The 25999-nt window shown below is 34.7% G+C and overlaps 1 protein-coding gene across 1 annotated transcript in view; it reads right to left on the reverse strand.

Moving 5' to 3' along the window:
• Positions 1-15985: 15985 nt before the first annotated feature.
• The window catches only part of Fhl5 (four and a half LIM domains 5), a 41916-nt gene continuing 31902 nt past the window's right edge, over positions 15986-25999 (reverse strand). The window contains exons 5-6 of the mRNA XM_027928385.2: positions 22968-23154; positions 15986-18972 (exon numbers count right to left, since the gene is read on the reverse strand). Of these exons, the coding sequence (XP_027784186.2) occupies positions 18809-18972; positions 22968-23154 (351 nt within the window). The 3' untranslated portion in view covers positions 15986-18808. The remainder of the gene's footprint in view (positions 18973-22967; positions 23155-25999) is intronic.

Raw genomic sequence — 25999 nt, forward strand, 5'->3', positions numbered from 1 at the left:
AACAAAAAAAGAAAAATCAAAGTATGTATTTAAATGAATAGATTTTAATATATTTAACTCATACCTTGCCTTTAATATTTAAAGTGATCCTACTTGTGTGCACAGCTAATAGAATATTGTTCAAAGGATAGAAACAATAAGTTCAGAGTGAACGTTTTTATGTTATAAATTTGAAAAAAAAATGACTTTGAAAAAATATATACGGCGGGGGGGACAGGTGCTAGGCTCTTCTAAAAATAAAGAAAATGAAATTAAAATGAGATAACTTTTTCACCTCTAAACTTGGAAAAAATAATGATAGTAAACATATTGTATAGAAAACAGGTACTGTCATACTTCTTGAGGTATAAATTGGTACCATTGCTATGGAGGGCAGCTCAACAACAATTAACATTACAAATGCATATACCTTTGATCCATTAATTCCATTTCTAACAGATATACTTGTATGTAAGCAAAATGACATGTATATGAAAAAAAAATATATATATATATATATATTTTATATACGTGTGTGTGAGTGTGTGTGTGTATGTATCTTGTAGAATTGATTGCAGACAATTATTCAAATGCCCAAACATAAGGGACTGGATAAGTGAATTATTGTATATCATCTAACAGTGGACAGACACGTGAGCAGTGGGAGCATGAGGTTAAGGGGATAATTCTATAAAATGGGTTCACTGTGATGACCTCCACATACTTTCTCTTTTAAAAAGTAATTTACTTACAGTAATGCCTGGCTTGCATTGACAGGGTATGTTACATTCCTCAGAAAGTATCTGTTAATCCTCAGGAGAAATGCAGGCTCTGAAATGCTGATAATAATAACACTACTTACCTTGAAATGGGGACTTTTGTGACCCTTACATAGACCAGATCCCAAAACTCAGGGAGATAAAGATAATTCCCCTAACCATAAAATCTGTAAGAACAGATTCCAAACAGAACTGGCCAGCATGGGCTAAAGCAACCTAGAATTTTCATGGCAATGGGGACTAGAAAGTGAAAATATAAGATACACTTCCCAAGAGGTAAAGTAGACATAATTTTCACTATTCTTTTCCTTAAATACAAACACACATCCTGGACACTGAATATGTAAAAATATAAGAAGACTCTGAAAGGTAGAATAAAGGTAGAATACCAGTGAGGAAGCTCAGGACCCAAGAAATATGTTGTAGTGAGTACTTTGGGATTTCTGTTTGTTTCTTATATCCTAAAATACTGGGAATTTGAAAAAGCCAGTGAAAATTGCAAAAAAGCCTTAGCTGTGGCCTGTTCTTCCTGTCCAAAGGACCAGAAAATGGTGGGCTGGTGTGACAGAAAACTTTTAGACAATAACTAGTGCAGTTGAACACTACAGGAAAAAAAAAATTATGGCCTGTCCCACCATATAGGTAAAATTTAACTAAGGAACTAGATTTCCTCCCCAGTCCTGTGGTATCAAAGCAGACTGTGTGCCAAGAAGGGATCTTGGACTTTCCTCTAATCTGGGGAACATATTGGATTTAGTAAAAATTTTAAAATTTGTTTTCTGAAATGCCTTTTAAGTAAACTACCAACTGAAACAAAATATTTGCATATCACAATGCTAATAAAGAATTAGCACATAAAATATACAAAGTCCTAAAACTGAACAGTAAAGAAATGAACAATCCAGATAGAAAAGGTTGAAAAGATATGAAGAAACAATTTACCAAAGAGGATAGCAAATTCAGGTAGCAAATGAACATGAAAATGTTTAATATCATTAACCATTAGCAAATTAGAACCACAAGGAGACATCACTGCACACCTATCAAAATAAAAAAAGTTAAAGTTAATGACAATACAAAATAGTCATGATGATCTGGAGAACCTGGGTCACTCGTATATTGATGGTGGGGATTTTAAACAGTAAAGCCCTGTGGAAAACAGTGTGATAGTTTCTCATAAAACTATATTATCACTCAGTATTTACATTTCTAGGCATTTATTTATCTCAGGGAAATGAAAACTTATATTCACACAGAAACCTGTAAATGATTCTTACAGTGACTCAATTCATAACAGGCAAAATTAAAAAAAAACAAAAAACCATAGGATGAAAGTGTTTATTGATATCGTGGAATAATGCCTAGCAATAAAAAAGAATGAGCTATTGTTACGCACAACCACCTGAAAGATTCTTTTTTTTAGAAAGAGAGAGAGAGAGAGAATTTTTAATATTTATTTTTTAGTTTTCGGTGGACACAACATCTTTGTATGTGGTGCTGAGGATTGAACCTGGGCCGCCCGCATGTGAGGCGAGCGGGCTACCGCTTGAGCCACACCCCCAGCCCTGAAAGATTCTTGAGAGAATTATGTTGGGTGCAGATAGCCAGTCTCAAGAGATTCCATACCCCATGATTTTATTCATGTAACAACCTCGAGATGACAAATATGACAGGCATGAAAAATAGAGTTCTGATTGGCAGGATTTAAGGAAGGAGTGTGAAGAGTAGGAAAGGGGTGTGACTATGAAATGGATGGCATGAAAGATGCTTGTAGTGATGGAATTGTTCTACAATCACATGTCAATGTCAGTGTCCTGGTTGTGACCTTGTACCAAAGTTTTGCAAGATGTTAACATTGGGAATCTGAATAGAGGATACATGGATTTCCCTGTATTATTTGATGCAACTGTATGTGACTCTGCAATGATCTTAAAATATGTTTAATTTTTTAAAAATCAACATATGGAATAGGATATCTAGTATGCTATTTTATATATAAAATTTTGAAAAACATTCTATAAATGTTTTATTGTAAATAAATAATGGGACTCTGATAAGATATTTGAAAACTTAAAAATGTGGGACTGGGGAGTAGCTCAGTGGTAGAGTGCTTGCCTAACATATGTGAGGCCCTGTGTTCAATCCCAAGCACTGAAAAAACAAAACCAACAACAATAAAACCATCATAGTGATATGGTCACCCAAGAAGAAAAAAATGGGGACAAGAACAGAAAGGGGATTCTTCACTTCATACTACTTGAACTTTCCAATTTGTATGTATTTCCATTTTAGATTGTAAACTCCAATGGACCAAGTATATTTGTTCCTTTGACTAGCCTTATGCTGGTTATTACTGATTACATAGGGACCTATTTGTTTAGTGCTTAATATCTTGTTTACAAATGACAAGATAATTTACCAAGAGGAGAAATATAGATGGATAAAAATTCAGAAAGTGGAAAATGGAATAAATAAACTTGAAAGTTGTGTGGTAGTACGGATAGTAAGAGATATGAGACAGAAACATACTTGTGGCCTAATCATATTTAATTATTTTTTTCTAACCTGATTTTATTCTTTAGACATGAATAAAATGAAAAATAAATAATAATTATATATAATAAATAAAATGAATGGACATGAATAAAATGAAATAAAACACTTTTGCAAATTCTCTTCTTGCTCTGGCTGCTGGATAACTAAATTTTCTGTTTTGAATCAGTGCCCATTTTGTCTACTTTGCTGATGCAACTCTTATGTCTATTGTTACCTGTGTGTGTGTTTTAGGTAGAGGGGCAGTAAAGAAGGAGGAGAATGGCATATCCTACAATTTGTCTTTGGGTTTCTGTTCATTTTCAGTTCACTTTCTATCTCAAAGAGCCCATACCTATTAAAAACACAAACATGCCAGGCACCATGTAATTGCTTTAGTTAACTTGATCTTTATAACAGTACTCTGAGGGAAGTTGTCTTATCATCATATCCATTTTATAAAAGTGGAGAAAAAGATAACTAAGGTAAAAAAAACTTTCTCATGGTCACACAACTAGTAAGGAATTTGAATTGAGGCCTGTCTGACACCAAAGTCTGATTGTGGAGTTATAGTATGAGCTTAGGAGAGCATTCATGGATGATATAATGAACCATGTGTAGCAAATGCACCTCCAGAGAGTTAATGCTGAAAAAATATGAAAGTTGAGTAACAAAATGACCAGATTGTAATAGTCTGTATATGAAATGCTTCAGACCTCATAAATGGTTGGGTCATAATGAAGGAAATATATATTTGAGAGAAAGAATAAGTTCAATATATATTGTATAACATGGTAACTATAGTTAATAGCAATGTATTATATTGCTGAGTAGATTTTATGTGTTTTTATCACAAATGAATAATAAATTATATAATGCAAATTTTAAATTAGCTTGATTTGCATGCCATAATGTATGCATATTTTAAACATTTCATGTTCTACACTATAAATATGTACAATTTTATACATCAATTAAAAGTAAGAAAAATGAAATGAAATATATAAATCTGACTATATTTGTATAGGAACTTTTATGATACATTGTTGAGAGCCACAGCCGAATGGGCCCCAGCAAATTTCCAGCTGCCAGCTGATGATTGGCTCACAGCGGCCCCAGCAAACTTCTAGCTGCCAACTGATTGGCTCCTCTGCAGTGATGCTCATTGGGCTGTTTCCCCGCCCTTTCAGACCAGGAAGCTGCTCATTGGGGGACTTTTTTTTGGCTCTGCCCATGCGACCCAGCCAATCGGCCTCAAGAGCAGGAGGAGTGGGGGAGGTTGAGAGGCTTGTGGGAAGCCGGTGGTGGAAGTTGGGCTCTGATGGTTTTCTTGAAGAGCTGTGTGGTGCGGTGTGTGTGTTCTAAAAATAAAGTTCGTTTCTTTTGACAAGTGGCTCCTGAATTGTGCCCAGCCAGACTGCGGCAATACATCATTGAGTCATAAATATGTTCTTGTTAATTTCAAGGAGTTTGCACATACTGCTGTCTATATTTTGCCTGTGTCCTGAGACTTTCTGTGAGGTGACAGACTAATGAATCTGATTGAGGAAATTTCAAGGCTGCAGCACAGTTTTCAGGGGATGGCATGGGTATTGTTGGTGGCTTTTAGCCATGGGTGTGGAAGAGCAGAAAGCAGAACAGAAAGATATGAAAAACTTGCAGTTTAGCCAGAAAACTATGAATAAAAACAGGGCTAAGGAAATGTAGTTAAAGAGATTACAACCACTAATGAGATGCTGCTTAGCACTTTACCAGGAAACAATAGAAAAGAGGGCTTGAAGATGTCTCAAGATTTGGCAAGACCACACCCATCTCAGGCTCTAAGGTGGAAAAGTAAAACTGCCTTTGAGAACTGACCAGTGGGGTACCCTACTTGCAAGTGGGGACCTAGAAAGTTGTTTCACCATGTTCAGCTGCTCAGGCACTCAGAGGCTCCTGCAGCCATAGTCCCTGAAGGCTTGGCTACTGCTCCAGATGGTGCAGACCTTGGCATCAACCACATAGTGCTGGTTCTGCAGGATTGCAGGATGCTAGAGTTAGGGGGTCAAGGAGGTTTCCACCAAGAAAAGGAAGACCTGAGAGGTCAGACAAAGTGCCCCAGGGTCAGTGTCCCTGAGGGCTGCCCCTGAAAGGGCCATGCATGACAATATGAGAAGGAAGCCAAACTGCAGTGGAAACCTCCAAGATTAAGAAATGCCAGTACCATGGAACATCTGCTGAGGAAAGCTGCAGGAATTGAGCACAGACAAGCCAACAGAGCGGCCATATGGGCTGCAACCAGGAAGGACATATGGGCTGTGCTGCACAAGCTCTTTGCAGAGAACATCACGATGTCATGTGCTCCAGATGCTGTCTATGGAGCTATAGGACTTGTTTTGCCCTGCTATTTTTTGGTCTTTCTTTGGTCTTATTCCTTCTTTCTATGCCCCTATTTCTTCCCTTTGTAATGGAAAAGTTTATTATATGCCTTTATGTATAGGATACATATAACTTGCTTTTGATTTTTACAGGGGCTCACATTGAGAGTTTGCCTTGAGTCTCAGAGGAAACTTTGGAATTGGACTTTTAGGCAATACTAAGATGGTTGAGACTATGTGGGCTCTTGAAAATGAACTAAATGTATTATATAGTGTGAGTGGCAAGAGCTAGTTATATAAGGTGTCCCCCAGAAGCTCATGTGTGAGATAATACAAGAAGGTTTAGAGGAGAAATGATCGGATTATAAAAGCCTTAACCTAATCAGTGCATTCATCCCCTGAAGGATTAACTGAGTAGTGTCTATAAGCTGGAAAGGTGTGATTGGAGAAGGTGGGTTGATTTTAGCCCTTGGGGTTTATATTTTGATCGAATGGGAACTATCTTTCTCTCTGCTTCTCTACCCGACTCTTCCACAATGATATTCTGCTTCACCTTGGGCCCAGAGGAATGGAGCCAGCTGTCTGTGTATTGAGACCTCTGAACCTATGAGCCCCCAAATAAGTTTTTCCTCCTTAAAATTGTTCTTGTCAGGTCTTTTGGTTATAGATGTGAAAAAGCTGATTATAGCATGGACCGAGTGGCTATATATAAGTAAATTCTTAGTTATCTTCAGGAGAGATGTCTGAGTCTGAGTTCAAACACCTGTTCTCAAGATGATCCTGTTGAGTGCCCTCCCTCCAGACTCCATCTCCCTCTGCTGCAATCCATTTGCAAGGGAAACTTCTTCACAGTTTAAAATATCATCATCTAACCTACGATCTTTGTGATATAATCTTACGTCTGTGGCTGGTTGGAGCACTGTATTTGAGCATCTCATGCAGTGTATGTTACTGACATTTAATGTATAAAAACTTTTTTTTAAAGAAGTATTTGATAAAAAACCAAGTTTAAAATTTGGAAAAAGTGCTAGGGAAAATGGTATAAATTTTAGTATAGGACTGAGTTTCTTTATAGTCTTCATTAAAATTTCTCTGATAAGTTACTTTCTGCAAATAAGATTTAATTTCTCAATGTCAACCCACATTTCTCAGGGGTGGAGCATTTAATAATGAATAGGGTCTAGATAAAATGGGTTCCCAATATGTAATTATTACTTTCAATATCACATGGTGGTTAAAAAGAGGCCTGTGCTTTTAGAAATTCATACTAAAATATTTTCAGATAAAATACATTGTCTGATTTTGCTTGAAAATATACCATGTAATAGGGGTTGGAATAGTTTGGGGTACAGTTAGGCTGTCATACATTAATCCTAGAATACTACAACTATGCCAAAGAGTAGGATTATTTAGTCTGCTCCTCTTATAGTTGAAAAATCTTGAAAAGATAGTGTCCTTCAAGTTGGGGATATACTCAGTAGTAGAGCACTTGCCTAGCATGTGTGAGGTCCTAAGTATTCTTCTTAGCACTACAAAAAAAGCCAAAAAACAAGCCCTCCAAACCAACCAACCAACCAAAATCCAAAAATAAAAAAAATAAACAAAAACAACAATGTCCAGTTCCTAGCTTTAGAGAACTGGGCCTGGGGAGAACCCTCAGGTGGGTCTAATGTGCTAAAGATAAAAACTGCCTTAAAAGTCATAGAAATCTGTCCTGCTTGGAGGCTCTTCAATTTATTCAAACTCTGGCATCTGGACAGATCATATTATTGGAGCTCTTTCAGCCCTTTTCCTATGTCTGTGCACCTGTTCTTACTAGGCTAAAGCAGAGCTGCACAAACATATAATTAGAATGCTCATACCTAATATTTAGTACTGTGAAAACCTCCGACTTTTCTTTCCTAGTTTAAAAATAGTGGTTTGCTTTAAAATGTCATAGCAAGGCTGGTGTAGAGGTGAAAGCAATTTGTATAACTTCTGGAGTTTAGAAAGGACCCTGAACTAATCTAGTAATAATGCTTTGGACAGTAACAATTTTCTGCCATCTAGTGGATAATTCAAAGAACAAACCATGCCTTTGTTTAAAAAAAAAAGAAAGAAAGAAAGAGAGAGAGAGAGAGAGAAAGAAAAAAGAAAAGAAAAAGAAAAGAAAGAAAGAAAAGGCATTATAACAAAGCTGTCTCTTCAAAACCCTCTGCAACTAGAAAAAAATTTGTGTCTGGAAAACAAACTAGTTTTCCACAAACTATGTGTCAAAGTTATTATTTCAACGATTTTATTAATTTTAATGTAGAAGAATTTGATATGCTTATTACTTCTCTTAATGTTGCTTAAAATATAAATCCAATATATTCAATTTCCAAATGTTTGTTAGCTTAGAGGCCTGAGATATAGATAAATGTGTTTATAGTTGGTTCTTTAAAATTTTCTCCTTTCCTTTCTTGTCAGTTGTAATGTCCAAGACTTATAGGGGCTCTAAAGGCAAACCTCCTACTTAAAATTCTGGTTCTACTTTGTACAAACTGTACTTGGAGAACATATCTCTTTGTGCCTTAGTGTTCCTATCTGTTAATAATAGTACCTACTTCATAGTACTACTGGAATGACTTAATCTATGCAAAGCACTTGGTGTTTCAGTGTTATCCTTTTCATCATTATTGTTGTTTATATGTGTATCAATATCTAGTATTCATGACAAATAAGTTCAAAAGTGGCTTGTACTGTGAATCAATTCCATTTTTAAAACCAATAAGGATTCATTATATTTTGATGATACTCAACATTAGATGAAGTTAGATAATATTTGTTTTTTTTTTTTTTTTTTTAGTCAATGGTCTCATAAACTGATGGAGAAGAATTAACTATAACTTGAACCAAATACAATGAGTGTGGGACACCAGAGTTTTCATAACCAGAGTATAAAGGAGGGGAAAGATATTTCCACCTGGAGAAATTGACTTATGAGCTATAAGTTAAATAATGGATGCATTTTAATAGAAATTAAATTGCAAAAGTGAAGATGGTAGGGAGAACTCCCACTGTGGGAGACCATTTTGAGCGAAGGAACTGAGTTGAAAAAAAAATACAGCATTTATTTGAAGAACAATGAATAAATAGAAAGACCTCACTACCTCTATGCTGGGCTTTGTTCTAGGCAATACATATATTGAATAGAAAAGACAAAATTTCTACTCTTAAGGATGTACATTTCAGTGGGGAATAAATACTGAAAGGGGTCTAGGAAAAGAGACTGGAGCTAGATTTTGGAGGGTATCTATGGGAGAGCCAACAAAGACTGCCGAATATGGAAGAACCAAGATCACATGGTAATTAAGAAATATTTACCTAGTGAGGAATATGCAGGATACATAAAAGGTTGAGGTCATGGAGACACAGAGAGAAACAAGTCTCAATAGGAGACAATTTAGGGTCCAGATGAGAGGTAATTAAGCCTCAACCAGGGAAGCAAAAAGGAGAAAACAGTCTTGAGGCATCCAGTCTGTGACAGCATTTGGACCAGTAGAAGGGCATGAAGGACATGGAAATGTTGACACTAAACTTTCTGCAGTCTGTATTGCAATTACATGTGCCTGAATCATAATGATTTGAGCCAACTATTTCATATCTTTCAGCCCCAGTTCTCTCATCAGTACAACAACAACAACAAATCACTTTGTTATACCATTGTATTTTTTTTTTAAAAAAGGAAGACAAACAAATAAATCACAAAGACAAACACATTCCACATTCCACATTAATAGGGATACGGAGAGTTCTCAACCCTTGGGAGCTGTTACTGGAGGAAATCAAGAAAACCAAAACAGAGTCATTCATACCTACCTGCCTGTATTTGCATCAGATGCATTTGAAGAGGAGACTGCTCTTGCCTTAAGGGTGACAATTATTCACAAAGGAGATAATTAACTGAGAATTTTCAGTAATTATTCCATATTAAGGCCACAGATAAAAGGTTCTTAATTTTTTATTTGGGAATCAAAATAGTTGTGGATTTTGATATTAATCTTGTCATAAACTGTCCAATAGTTCATTTTGTAAGCCAGAAACATACCTCTTAGGAGGGATGAAAAGAGATCTTATGAGAAAAAAATCCTAAGAATGAGAGAGTTTTAATACCCAGAGTGTTTTATTTCTGGCCATCTTAAGATCTGTCTCTGGCCACTTGCTAGCTGTAGATTTGTGTTTGCCCACCTTAAAGGCCACATACTGAATTTAATGTAGAGGTACCAGGCAGCAGAATTGTGGATGCTAGTTAAGCTAATGTGGATTAAAGAACTAACTAGATGTTTGTTTTCTGGAATTCCATCCAAAGCAATTAAGTGAATAGTCTCAGTTTATATCCAGAGGGAATTCATGCCTATTAAGAGAAGGAGAACATTGAAACAGAAGAGGTGGATGTGTCAAGAAAAGGCAAAGCTTAATAAGGAGTAAGGAGAGGAATGCTTTACCCTGGGAGGATTGAGGAGGTAGTCCATGAATGCTGTTCCGTTGTGATAAAAGAATTGAAGATGTCCAAAGCTATGCATACTCCCCTGTAGGTTAAAGTAACATTGTCAGCACTTTTCAGAGACAGAGAGACTGCATTTTTGCAGTTTAAGCAAATTCAGTACAATTGCATTTTTAGTTGTCTGCAAGCACATGATACAAAACTTAGATGATTTTAAATTCAGCAGGCATATTTGGGATAGTCTGGCTTACCATAAAAGCTGTGCATGTAGTCTACTTTGAAAGCTCTAGAGGAAACTTCAAAGTTGTTATTCTCCATGGGCACCTAAAAATTATTTGTTTCAAGGCATCCAGGTAAATTCTGGTTGAGAAAAACATATTCTACAGATTTATATGGACAGAGGAAACTGTGGTATCAAAATTTAAAAAAAATAAATAAATAAAAGTAGATATTTGAAGTTGCAGGCATTAATTTGCAATCCAGTTGCTTCTCACGTGGGCCACTCCATATAACATGTTAAAGATGAATAGCAAGAAATTTATATACTTATCATCATTATTGACAACACAGGGAGAATATTATTATAGCAATAATAATTCACAACTAGAATTTAACTCATTATTTGTTGTCAACCAAGTATCAGATATTTTACTAAGTACTGGGTTTATAAAACATGAATAAACATGACCCAAGCATAGAGTGTGGGGGGGAGGAAGTTGAAGATAACTAACATTTAATAACTTTATAATAAGCTGAATATGTGCCAGGTAGATGTAAAGAGACACACACACACACATACACACACACACACACATTTTATTTTATATTCACTGAAAGCTTTTTAAGGCTTATGCTATAGTTTCCCAATTAGAGTTTAGCAGTTTCAGAAAATGTCACACAAAAAAGCAGGTGGCAAGCTGGGATCTAAACCTAGTTGTTCTATCTTTAAAGACCATCTTTTAACTAGGCTGCTTCTCATTCCTGTGATATAAATCAACTTGTTTAAACCTCTCACAAGATTATAAAGGAAGTTGAAGAAAATGACTAAATTTTGCTAAGGAACATTTGCAAATGTTTCACAGAGGATGTAACTTTGATCTGGGTCTTAAACATTAAAATTTTGACAGGCAACTGAGAAGAGGGGAATCTTAGGCAGAGGAAACAGCATGGGCAAAAGCACAGAAAAAGTGAAGGACATATTTGGGAAGAAAAAATGTTTGCAAGAGAAAATTAAGAAGCGGTGGCACTAAATTGCTGAGACTGACTTCAGATTTGTAATCATCCTACCTCAGCTTCCCAAATTGATCAGTTTAAAGTCATGCACCACTGTGTCCAGCTACTAATTGTGGCATTTCTTATAGGGCCGAGTAGTAATGGACTGGGGAAAGAAAAGACCAAGACAAATCTTAATAAAAAAGCTTTATTGAGATATAGATTACACATTATATAATTCAATAATTTTCAGTAATTTTACCAAGTGGTGTAGCGGTAACCAAAAATCAGTTTCAGAATATTTTTTATCTCCTCCAGTAAAGACACTCCATGCCCATTTAGTTATTTGGCATTTCTACCCGCAACCCGAGGAAACCTTTAATCTACTTTCTCTATCAGTTTGGTCTTTCTGGATATGTATACTTGGAATCATATGTGACTTTTTATCTGGCTTACTTTTACTTAGCATAGTATTTTCAAAATTTATTCACATCATAGCATGTAGCAGCACTCTAAACATTTTTGTGTGTGAATAATACTTCATTATATGGGAATACCACAGTTTATCCATTAATCAGTTCAACGCTTGAGTTCTTCAGGTGTTTGACTATTATGAATAATGCTGCTATGAACATTTGAGTGGACACACATTTTCATTTCTCTTGGATAGATATCTAGGAGTAGAATTCCTGGGTTTTATGGTAGTTTTGTTTAGTATTATCAGAAACTGCCAAACTGTTTTCCCAATGGCTGTACAATTTTATGTTCATGCCTGTGAAATATATTTTTTTCTCTATATCCTCAATAGCATTTGTTACTGTCTTACTATTATAAGATATCCTGTGTGAAGTGATATCTCATTGTGGTTTTGTGTTTCCCTAATGACTTAATTTTCATGTGCTTAAGACTTGAATTCTAAAAGCTCTATCTGTATAACAAAGATGAGGAGTGCAGAAAGATAGTGGAATTTATTGAAAGGATAACAAAATTGTCAGCTATTCATCTGAAATTGAGTTGCAGATGTCCAAAATGCAGCAAGAAACTTTGGGTCAGAACTCAGAAGTGAGAATATATATTTAGGACTCAGTTTTAAAGAGGAGGCATCAAAATCATAAAATTAGATGAGTTTACCAACACAGGAAATACTGAGCAAGAAAGTTGAGAATATTGAAGGATATCTGTAAGGGAGGTAGACATTTAGGAGGCTTAGGAGAACCTGGCATTGTGGAGTCATTGGATGAAAGTTTTTGAAGAAACAAGGTGTTATGGTTTAGATGTGAGGTGTCCTCCAAAAGCATTAAGACAATGCAAGAAGGTTCAGAGGAGAAATTATTGGGTTGGGAGAGTCTTAACCCAATCAGTGAATTAATCCTCTGATGTGGATTAACTGAGTGGTAACTAAAGGTGGGTAGGGTGTGACTTTGGGATATATATATATATATATATATATATATATATATATATATATAGCAAATGGAGACCATTCTGAAGGTGGAAAGGTGGAAATTGGAGCATGACTTTGGGATATGTATATGTGTGTATTATATATATATGTATTATATATGGGATGGGATATCTATATGTGTATTATATGTATTATATATATGTATGTGTGTGTATATATGTGTGTGTGTATTTATATATATATATGTATATAAATACATATGCTCATAATGTGAGCTTCTTCCCTCTGCCACTCTCTTCCACCATGATGTTCTGTCTTACCTCAAGCCCTGAGGAATGGGGAGCTGGCCTTCTATGGGCTAAGACCTCTGAAACTGTGAGCCCTAAAATAAACATTTTTTTCCTCTATGGTTGTGCTGGTCAGGTCATTTAGTCACAGCAGTGGAAAAGCTAAACCACATGGGGAGGCCAACAAAAGCAAATTCTTTGCAGCAGTATAGAAAGTTGAATAAGAAGGTAGTCATTGAATTTGGTGACTACATATCCACTGGGGGTACCTGACAGAGTAATGTTTATTTAGGCAAGGAGACAGATGCTAAAGTGTAGCTGTCAAGTTCAGATTTTCATATAAAAAAATTCTTGTCAATATGTTTTGCTTCCTGTGAATGTAGTTTTGGAAAATTTTTATTATATAAGGTAATGAAGGCTTTAAATTTCTATTTTTTTTTTCAGGAAAGCCATTTTTTTTATCATCACTTTGTTTCTTTCTCAATTTCTCCTTTATCCTACTCCCTTCCCTTATTCTCTGAAAACAGGAGTTAGAGCAATCAGGTAAACAACCCATTAGTGATGCCACAGAGTTAACCTAGAGATAGGCTGTCATTTGAATAGAGTAAGCCTGGAGGATTCAGTGTGTGCACTTGCATAAATACCAAAGTTGATTTTCTTCTTATGTGTGGTAGAAATAGTATTTGTGTCACTGAGTCATTGAATGAATGTCTGTTGAGCTCATTAATGTTCCTTACTCAGAAAACCCTTTATGGAATCCACTCCATTAGTTTATTACCATTCATGGGAAAATATTTGACCAAAATACTCTTTGCTCCTCTGTGACACAAGACATAATTCTATCAAAGTGAGCTGTTCCCTTTCTTGACCACAGATATATCCTATCCAGTCATTACAAATACACACAGACTGTTATATTTTTTTTTATGGACTCAAGCTTTGAGCATGAATCTCTTCTGTTGATTTTCCCTCCTTTTGATTTCCAATTTTAGAAATAGTTCCTCCCTGTCCATTTTCAACAGGATAACCATCTGTAAAACTATGCAGCCAGGAAAACTCAAGATAGTTTATGATTCTGATATGTTTTTAAATTCTTTCTCCATGATATACGAACAGGATCTAAGAAGCTACGTGACAACCAAGTGGAGGAAGTCACTTCTATATTCTCTTTTTTTCCCTTTATTCTAATTTGTTATACATGATGGCAGAATGCAATTCATTTCATATTACACATATAGAGGTCAAATTTTCAAGTCACTGGTTGTTCACAAAGTATTTTCACACCATTCGTGTCTTCATACATATACTAGAATGATGTCTAACTCATTCCACCATCATTCCTACCCCCTTATCCCCTCCCTTCCCCCTTCCTCCCCTTTGCCCTATCTAAATTTCCTTCATTCCTCCCATGCTCCCCGCCCCCATCGCCATAATGAGTTAGCATCCTCATATCAAAGAAAACATTTGGCATTTTGGTTTTTTGGGATTGGCTTACTTCACTTAGTATTATAATCTCCAACTCCAATTCATTTATCTGCAAATGCCATGATTTCATTCTCTTTTAATGTTCCATTATATATATAAACCAAAGTTTCCCTATCCATTCATCCTACATTGCATCTAGATTGGTTCCACAATTTAGCTATTGTGAATTGTGCTGCTATAAACATTGATATGCCTGTGCCCCGTTTTTAAGTCCTTGGGGTATATTCTCTTGAGTTGGATGGCTCAAATGAAGTCTCTTAACAGATTTCCTAATGGTTTTCTTTTGGAAAAAAAACCAAAAACTAGATGATGCTTATAGTGTGGATTAGATGAAAGTTTGTGAAGATTTACATTGCAGACAAAAAATTTGCTTTATACAGAAAAAAATAAGAGCTTAAAATCACCACGATTTTAACAATTCCTTTAATAGAGAGGACATTAGTGAAAGATTATTTGAGTCAAGGTGGAAGAATTTCAATCAAAGTGATCTATTTCCTATAGTATATTGTTAGAATTACAGAAATAATAATTAGGAACAAAATATTTCTTGCTTACAATATTTATACAGTTGATCATTGTAAGAAAGAGCACAGACATGGTTCTCCTTGTTTAATTGGGAGGCATTCTGTTTGGGCTACATTTCAATTATATTATTTTTCTAATTAATGCCCTGCATTCGATATAATCAATTTGAATGTTGTAAAAGTAGATGGGACAAGAAGATAAAAGTCATCATGTTCCCTATGTGATAAAAGTAAAAGAAAAATTACAGATTTTGTTTCACATCTGTTCTGTTTACTGCACACTTAATGTAAAAAGTGAATCTCTGAAGCAATTAACTACTATTAACATGATGAATAGATTAAAAAATACGTCTTCCTTAAAGTAAAACAATAGTATTACTAATGTCAAAAATCTTTGGGGGTTGATTTTTCACTTGTGGCTTTAAATTTTGCAGTGATTTTAATCAAAGTGAGTTGTGATCGGTGTTATCATTTTTCACAATGGTTGGCTGATCTTTCAACTGCAATGTACAATAATATATATATTTAATTATAATGACTAAGTTTTGAACCTGTGACTGTGGCACAATCGCATTACACTTAATGAATGGTGCTAGTTGGTCCTCTTATAACATTTTTTATGATTTCATCAATTAAAAATTGAACCCCTGGGTATGCTCCCCATAATCATCAAAACCACAGTTCTCTTTTGCTTTTCTCTGTCATCTTTAATCCCCAAAACAACAACATAAAATATTTTGATTTGTTGACCCAAAAAATTAACAAATACAGCTCCAAGCCTGCATTATCTTGGGCATCTTCTCTTTTCATTTTTTGTTGCCACTAACCATATGAATGAACCTGTGTAGGAAGAAACCTAAGCCTTGGAACCCTGTCTCCTTTGGTTCCCACAAATACTGTCATGATCCTTTTTCACCCCCATGTGAGAAAAGTTGGTAACTTTCTATGGCCTGTTATATATATATATATATATATATATATATATATATATATATATATATATATATATACTTTTTATCCTAAGAATTAATATTCTCCCTTCCTCTGACATGTTCTCTTTTAGCAATCTCATTTCTCCCTGCTCTGGCACAACCTCTCTGCTACTTTCAAGCCATTCAATTCTTATTAGCACATGTGACTTGCTTCTAACGACTTCCCTGCCTGTGTAGATGTCACCTGGAGTCATGGGGAGTCAGTCCACTGTTTCCTGAGGCAGCCTTTTCCATTTTTGGATAAGTCAGTTAAAAGAGCTTTTCTCTGTATTGTATAAATCAAATAAGTTAGCTATATGATTTTCACAGTTTTTTTTTTTTTTTTTGGTGTGGATATCAATCTAATGAGGCCTTATTTCCTAGTTGTTTTGCAGATGTGTGTTATGTCTATAGATAGGGTGCTTTGTCTACGCTGTAAGGGAGGATTCTCTGCATCTGGCATATCCACAATTCCATGCCTGGATTCACCCTGTCATCACTTCAGATGCAAAACAGTGTGAGGTCTACTTTTGGACACAGCACATGTATAAACACATGTTTGATGACTAAGCCACCTTTTAAATATAAACTATTTTATGTGAAAATATATATACAAACTATAGTTATTCAAGAATGATAAAAAAATCCCTGTCTAAAAGTGAATCTGTAAATTTTAATTGTAGAGACTAAATGCAAGCCTGATCATATGCATACTCACTTACACACATAGCAAAATTACTAAATATTAGTAATTGTTTAACAAAAAAAGCATTATGTGTTTTATGTTTGTCTACAACTGGGTAACAGAGAAAATGTTACATCTCTTGTATTCTATATTTTGAATGGAATAATAATAATGATGATGATGATGAAGCAATTGGCAAATGATAGTTCTACAGCTGCAATTTCATATAATGTAGGAAAACGTGGATAGTTTGGCTGGCATTTTACAATGTGAATATGAGAAAATATCTCATATTTTACTTCAGTTGTAGTTTCAAATACTCTACAGAGCTTGGTCTCTTATTAGTATCTCTAAATTGTTAGCATCTTTAAATACCCCTTAATTATAAACTATTTTAAAAGTTGTTTTAGTAACAATTTTAATTGAATTTTCTGTGATGCTATTGTCATCGTTGTAATGAGCCACAACCTATATTTCAGTCAGAACATCTTATGCTCTGCAGTAATCTGAAAGTACACACATAAATATATCTAGGTGGGTTTTTTTACCCAACCTTACTCCACCCTACCCAGGAGCTGCTATAACTAGTAACTGACCATGGAGAGCACAGGCTGTTTTCCATTTGTTCCAAATAATGTGATAAAAATATCATCTAGAGACAACTAGGTGTGTCACTATCAGTTAACGTCTGATACAAAGATAAACATATGGTGAGAGACTTTTCACTAAAGTTTTCTTTGTAGTCTAATACATACTGACTTATTTATAGAGTGGCTACTTAGAGTTAGGAGTGCAGCTCCTGGTCATGTAGCAGATTTACAAGCTAGGATTGGCTTGGGGCAAGGTGGGCAGCATAGGTAGGGAGAAGTAGTAGGAAGGGATCATCTTTAGCCAGCACGACTCTACTGTGAATTGTTCTTTTTCAATTTTTATTTTATTTATTTTTATTCTAATTTATTATATATGACTCAATTAACTAGATGTCTTTAAAGCCCACTTTTATGCCTATCCATTAATCATCTATGTAATTTTAGCAAGCAAAATGCACGAGGCTCAGAGTTAATTATGCATTATATTATGCCTTCAGATATCTGGATAAAAGTCATGCTAGAACACTCAATCACTTCCCTAAAATTCATTTCCACTACTGATGACTTAATGATATATTTACTTTAGAGATTTGCCTTGGGGGAGAATGATTATCCTGGTTAGTTTTACTTGAAAGAATAAACTTGTACTTCATGGAATCTGTAAGCATTTTTCTTTCTCTTAAAGTTCTTTTTTATTAGTGAATATTTATTATGCAAGAGAGTGGTTTTTTAAATCATTCTGTTAATTGTATTTTCAAAGCCCACAATTAATACAGAGAATGTTGAAACTCATGCTTTGGCTATTCCTAGGTAGAAATGATCCCCTTGATACCAATGCAAAGTATGAGAGCCCTAACATACACAGTTCTTAAATTGCATTGATTAAACCTGGTTAACAACAGGCTGAGGAACCTGGGGAAGCAGTGTGTATGAGGGAAGGCTGCAGCTTTGTTTCTTAAATCCAAAGTCAGTACATTTGAGCAGTAAAAGAATGATTTAAAAAACCACTCTCTTGCATAACAAATATTCACTGATAAAAAAGAACTTTAAATAAGAGAAAGAAAAATAAAAATGACAATTTTTAAGTATGATGATCACAAATCAATCTTTGTTTATAAACCTTGTTCTACCATTCATCTATCACATTATATGTAACTCACTAGCTAGAAATACAAATGTTAGCCTAATTTATACCTCTCAATTTAACTCTTTGATTTTTTACTCTGTAGTTTTGAAAACTGTCATTCTTCAGTAATAATATCCACAACTTCTAGGTACAGGTCATATACTCAATTATGAAGAAATATTTTCCCATGTTTCTAACAGCAGAGAGCAGTATTTTGCAAGGAGAGCTGATTTTGTGATTTAACAAATATTCTTTTGGTAAACTGCTTTTTATGTTTATAGCTATAAACCCTACATTAACAATTTTCTAAAACCTAAGTTAAAAAAAAATACTACTGCAACTCAGTTCTGGATTTAGTGAGAACAAAGACAAAATGGATTTCTGGTGGAGAAAGACTACCATCGCTGCCTCCTAGATGTCAGTGTTCACCCCAGAACCGCATTTTCGGCAGAAGATTTCCATGCTCTGGGTCAGGAAGCCCTCACCCACCAAGGAGATGGCGCACTTTCCACAGTTAAAGCACTCACTGTGCCACTGGCGGTCTTGAAAGCATATAAACTTGGCCCCTCTGAGACCTGTAAAGGAATTGGGAGAAGAAGAGAAATACATTCACTCAATGAGTGTATTGAATCAACCTGATTGACCATTCAATTAGGTGCTGTTCTGGGAACTAGGGGTACAGCAGTGAGCAAGATGATGTAGAGGTGTCACTCCAAGAAGAAAGCTGTAAAGGTCTATGAATCTGGGGCTGAGACTGTAGCTCAGTGGCAGAATTCTTGCCAGTTCCATCCTTAGCACCACATAAAAATAAATAAAATAAAGGCATGCTATCCATTTACAACCAAAAAATATTTTTTTTAAAAAATCTATGAATCTGAATTGCTCCTGCCACTGTGGCCTATTTCTTTCTTTCATTTTTTTTTTTTCAGTGCAAGGGACCAAACTTAAACACATGCTTAGGCAGGTGATCTATCACACCCCCAGTCCTCAGAGATTAATTCCCAAGAAATGTCTCATTAGCCTCTACCATTTTAACTTAGGGCACACTTTTGCTGTTGTGTTTTTTAAAAGCTAATAGAATTTGAGTCTGCAGTGACCCTCTGATCTTTCTGCCTAATATGATTTCAGGGCGCAGTTCAAGAAATTGAGACGTTATAGAGGAGAAAAGATCTAAAAGTTGGAAAGTGGTTGATTTGCCTGAGGCTTGGGTTTATTTATTTGACAAGTTTTCTCAAAATGACCTTAATGTTACAGATTTTCTATAATTTTCTTATCATCCATGGAGTGTAGATGAAATAATTCATGTGCTAATTCATATATAATTTCTAAATACTCCATTTTAGGATGGTGAAATTGAAAGTGCCAATAAGCATTCCATTTCAGACAAACTCTGACTGTGATAATGAAGTTTTGTTTCCATCTTAAAAAGTCATAGTTGATATCTTTAGAGTTTAGTAGTTCATAGAGAAATTTGCTTCAAATCCCTACTTTATTTCCTTGATTAAATTTACAGTTGCTTATTGATGTTATCATCAATAGTTTCTAATAAATTAGTATATAACAAGTAATTCCCTCAAAGTTATTTGAAGCATTAATAAACTGATTGTAAGAGTCATATTCTATGTATTTACATGAATCATTTCTATACATAAAATTATTAGATATCTAGCACTTTGATGCTTATGAGTTTTCTTGATTTAATTAGTAAGCCTTATATAAGTGGCAAATGTAAAGTAGTTCTAAAATTTTACAAAGAAGAAAAACATCAAAGCATCTGGCAGTGTCCACAATTAAAACACTATGTTTACTCCTTTAGGTCATGAAGATCATTTGCAGTAAGAAAGTCAGCCTGGAAACGTGTCTCTGCCACCTCTTTTGTTGGGCTTTATTTGTTCCTAGCAAGTCAATTCAATAGGAGGTGGCATTTTTTGAGCCCCTAAATATGTGCTAGTCACTACTATAAGCCCTTTATGTGTATTACCTCATATGGCTCTCATCTGATTTTCATGGGGGAAGATATTAGAATCATCCCACTTAGACAAAAAACAAGAGGTGGAGAAGTTCAACCACTTGCTAAGTGGTAAGATCTGATTCCAACCAAGGCAGTCTGGCTTCAGAGACTATGCTATTAACCTCACCAAATTAATTTTAACTAAATCACTGGTAAAACAAAACGTAACCAAGAATATTGGCAACTCTCTCTGGAGAAAATACAATATTTAAATTCCTCTTCCTCTAAATAAACACAAATCTAAGAACTTATTCCTGGTCATTGAAATTATGTATCCTGTGACCAAGAATACAGATCCTTAAGGTGACATATGTTTACATGAATGCCCAAACTTCTAAAGATAAGTATATGGCAGTATCAGGTATATTAATATGGTATTTTAATTCAAATAGCTATTGTAGTTTGTGGGGTTTTGTTTATTTGTTTGATTTTGGGGCACTGGGAATTGAACCCAAGGCCTACTTGTATGCTAGACAAGCCCTTTACCACAGAGCTACATTCCCAGCCCCAAATATCTATGGTATATTACTTCAGATAGCTCCAATTTTAAAGAATATTTACTTCCAGGCCTATATATATTAAGCAGTCAGATCAAGAAATAGTAAGTGACTTGGAGGTTTTTGCAAGCATTTCAGTTTCAATCAAGAACTGAAGTAAGATTATTATTAGAAGTTCCCTTTAGACTGTTCTAAATCAGATATACATTTAGTTTACTGTTGGGTGTGATTTATGGTTCTTGATCATCCTTGTGTTTGTGAGAAAAACAATATTGTTTTTGTCTGACTTTAAAAAGCTGATTTCAGTGATTGATTTGGAACAATTCATCAGAAAAATCACTTAGACATATCTGTGATGAATCAGAATTGAAACTCATCAATGTATGTTCTCTGAGATCTTTATTCGCTATTTGAGTGCCCAAAGAAATGTGCAACACATTTTAAATTATTTGATTTCCCCATTTCCTTATTGGTGTCCCTTTTTTCTAGTTCAATTCAAAAAATGTTTGGAATCAATTGTGATGGCATATTTACTAAGATTTTGGAGCTCAAGGTACTTATGCATGTCTGAAAGTCCAATTTTTGAACAAAGTGGTGGAGATGGTGTCTTGTTCCCTTAGTTGTAAGAGAAGCCAGATGTATAAAAAGCAGGAGAGCAGAGTGGTTAGGAGCATGTGCTCTGAGACCCAATAGTCTGGAATTGTCAAGTCCTTGGCAAGGGTCAAGGAAGTAATGTACCTGAGTGACAGAGACAGGATGTGAGGAACACAGAGGGCACTCCCCACACAAAATGGCAGCTGTTCAGCTCCATGTGACCTTGACCCTGTTTAGGGAACATGAAGGCAGCCTGTTCATCGGTGGTAAGCTCTATATTTGCTTTTGGCTGCAGAGATAGATTTTACATTCATCTTTCCCCCCAAATATGTCCAGGCCTAACAAAGCTGTTCTGCTAGTCAGATGTAGCCCATGGCTAGTGTGAGAATATGAAAAAAAAATGGGGTCCCTATGCAAATGGGTGGAAGCCTGAAAGTTGGGGTTTGCATGAAACTTTTTCCTTCATTTAAAGATACATAGAATCAACTTTTGTTTTGTTATATTTATTTGAAAATGGAGGAGGAGGAGGAAAGGGATAGCATCATCTTTAATTCTCTTGTTATATAATCTGAACTAAAAAAAATGAAATATGGTCTAAGAATGGAGAGCAGAATATAGTTCTGTCACATTATTAAGTGACGATAAATTGCTTCAAAGAATAGCTGCTGGTTTCTTAAGTATCCTGCTGGCTTTAGTTCCCTTACTATAGGATTAGCAGTTTAGAGATGGCTGAGGAAAATATAATGTATTTTTTTAAACCTTGAAAACCTATTTAACATGGATCAATTTATCATTGATGTCATTTTTCAAATCATATCTCATGTATCTTGTTTCTTTAGTAGAAAGCTATATTGTTTTTCTTTCATCTGTTCATAATTTCAACTTGTTGCAAGTGAATGGAGAGAAAAGAGAGTAATGTATTTGTTAGAAGCATGTTAAAATGAAGTTTAGTTCATTCCTGACCTATGCTTTCCTAATCATAGCAGTTTCAGATATTTTATAGAATATTGTACTTAATTAAAAACTTCTGTATCTTAATTCTGCTTGGCTCTGTTTGGAATAAAGGCAGAATTCTGATTTATTATACTCTTTCCTCCCATTCAAATCCTTAATGAGACTCAAATCAGGCCTCTTCATTTAACGTCTTCTCTGACCTCATATCTCATCCTTTTTTTCTCCTTCCTTAAACTATGACTTTACTTAGAATCTGTACCATTAGGGTAGTGTTTAATTTCTTTTGAAGAGAATAGTTACTCAAATTATACTCTGTCCTTTCCTTGAGGGGTCCATGTAATATTTGAATTTTTTATAAATTGGTACCTCAGTTGTGTTTGCTCAAAAGGAAAGGAAATACAAAAGTATAATGAAAGATTTAGATTTTTTACTTATATTTCCTAAACTAACTAGGTAACATTTTATGTAGTTATAACTGTCTTATGGTGGTACCATGTTGAACTGGAGAACTTACCAGTAATGGGTTTGGTACATGCCGCACACCTTTTGGCATAAAGATGGTTGTAACAGTCCATGCAGAATGGATAATCATCTTTGGACATAAATTCTTCTTCACAAAGCTCTTTCCTACAGCCACTACACAGAAAACACTCTCTATGCCATTGCTGGTCATGAAACATTATGCCACCTGAAGATATCACCTGCCAAAGAATTTCAAAAAAAGTCAATGAGTGTGGTCTCCATTGCATGTTAGACCTTTTCATAATGTCATTCTATGCCCACAACTGATACTCTACCTGATTGATTTAGGATATTATTTTCCTTAAAACTTCTGTGATTTTTTCTTAGTCAATATGTGAAATCAAATGTTATAGGAATTAAATAGGATTGGTAAAAAATGAAAATTATTCTAATTTTTCTCAACCAATGGATCAGAAAAATGGCATGGCCTTTTTGGACTCAAGAAGATGAAAAAGAAATAGGTGTTTGATTCACCTCATCTTCCTTTGAGTTTTCTTAGCTTTGCCATCAGAGTTAAGATAGTTCTATACTATGTTCTTACATCAATATCTAATTTGTAAGGATCTGAGGAAAAACATCTACTTTTTCCTGTAAGCTTTGTACTAGGGTCAAGAATATCTGGAAGTAGAAATCCTGGATGGAATTGGTAAATATCGTCATTTGCTATTAATGACTTACATTTCTTAATTGTTTTGAGGTCCTCAGTACTGTTCTAAGAGGTGGCCTCTTTGTATATTCTCAACATCTCTGCTTGGTGGAGACTATCATCTTTACCCCTTTTACAGATGAGCAAGAATCAAGAGTTAAAGTCACTAAATTACTTTTTCTGGAGACAGCATTCAAACCTGCACAGTATGTACACAACCTGTGTACATAAGCATTAATACCATTTGGAGTTGAGGTTAATTTGCATGGGTGAGCAGTTGATAAGATCTTGTGGAATGAATACTTAAAAACAACAACAACAACAATAAAACTTTCAGAAAGCAATTCTAATATTGTATCTAGCACAAGAAGGGTGTTGTAGGGTATGTGTTTTTAGCTTCGGGATTCAAATAATGGCACTCACTGTATATTAAGCCTTAGGGTATGACTGGGTTTGGCCAAAGATGTTTATTAGTTCTTCATAAGATAATATAGTTCTTCTTAGCCAATTTAATCCAAGGATTCTACTTTTTAAAAACTTTAGATATATTTATCAAAATCAGATGGGTAAATATTAGGCAACTCTTCTTGTGTAGTTACTTTGAAGTCATCATCTTTCAAATTTGTGGTCATTGAACTCCTAGAATTGCTGAGGAAATTGGAATATGTTCCTGTACACGTTTTATAAAGAATGAAACAATATGGTATCAGAGATGGCCTACAGTCTTTATATTAGAATTAACTCATATTAAAGATAGTTTAAGTCATTTTATTGTTGACAAACTCAAGTGTTGTTTGTCTATCATGTAGGCTTTTGAAAAAATATTTTAAAGATATTTTTAAACTTATAATAAATATCTTAGAAATTAAAGATACTTGACATAAAAGTTGTTTTTCCTAAAGGAAAAAAGCTTACTATTCTGAATAAGTAAATGAAAGTATAATGGTGTGTGTGAAGTAAAGCAATTTAAAATACCCCCTACTGACTTCAAATGCCTTACCGCAGGCACAGCAGAAATCATGATGACTTTGATTTGTTTGGTCAAATGATTAGCAGGCAATGCTTAAAAGATTTAAAAGTTGGAAAATGTATTCACAGCAAAATAAAACTTGATATATACGCCAAGGTCTATTTAATTAGGGAGAAGAAACTCTGGAACGTTAAAAATTGTTTCCTTGTGATTACATTTCTTTTGAAGAGGGAGGTGAACTAAGATGAAGTCTAATATTTAAGCTTGGTTTTGGCCACTGACTGATTCCATGATTTATAATAAGTTTCTTCTCTGGAGAAGTGGAGGCAATGATGATTTTTCATGCCATAGATACCAAAGCAAGAGTTGAACATATTTAACTCTATTTGAACTCTGAGAAATTTGAATTCAAAGCACTTGTGGTTTGAGGTCAGTTGCTCTCTAGAGGAAAATAAATTTAGTGTGACAAAATAAAATCTGTTGAAAACGTTTAAAGGCCTGGTTGTCAAGTAGTTTTTTCTTTCTAAAAACCATGTGGTCTTTGGTTTGGGTTGAAAAAAAATTGCTTTTCTTTAGCTTTGATCAAAAACATTTACATCCAGCTTTCCTTATGGAAATTGTAGTTTTAAAAATTAAGCAGAAAATAATCTGGCATGCCATGACCTATCTATTATCCAACATAAACATTTCGTAAATTTTTGATGACTTTGAATCACATTCTAAATATAGTCACAGCTGCCTATAACCTGGGAAGCACCAATGCTTCATCCCAAACCGTATTCAGCCCTGAATTATGACAGAAGTTCCTATCTTGAATCTTTACAGCAGTATTGAAAGAACGTTCATATTGTCCAACAAATTTTAAGATAATTCTCACAAATTCCATTAATATTTTAGTCTAAGTCTTTAAGAAAGGAAACCTAAATTGGCTACTTAGTTGTCTTTCAAAACAGTTAGTTAAACCTACTCATTTTATTTCTAGCATTTATTTTTAAATTTATGTCATTGACTCTGGTAATTCAATGGAGTCATAGGATCTGACCACTGCTTGAAACATTTCCTGTCAGTGTTTCTTTGAGTACTAGATGATTTCATATAATATTACTATCCATTGTAATTTTCAATCATCATTATAATGTAATTCAATAATTACAACTTAGGAGAGTATATTTATTGAAATATAAATGTAGTATTGGTATTGTTAATATCTGTAGAAAATTACTGTATGTGTGTTCATATGTGTGTGTATATGCACCTGTACGTGGTAATGAGACCCAGATATCCGGATGCAAATATACAAATGGTCTTAAGAGAACTGCCAACGTTGCCTATGGATCAAAAATATTTAGGAACCAGTATACCAATCCGAAGTGCTTTCATGAATCAACTTTCTCATTGTAATTTATAG

This window comes from Marmota flaviventris, chromosome 6 (genome assembly GCF_047511675.1).
Source record: "Marmota flaviventris isolate mMarFla1 chromosome 6, mMarFla1.hap1, whole genome shotgun sequence".
NCBI lineage: Eukaryota > Metazoa > Chordata > Mammalia > Rodentia > Sciuridae > Marmota > Marmota flaviventris.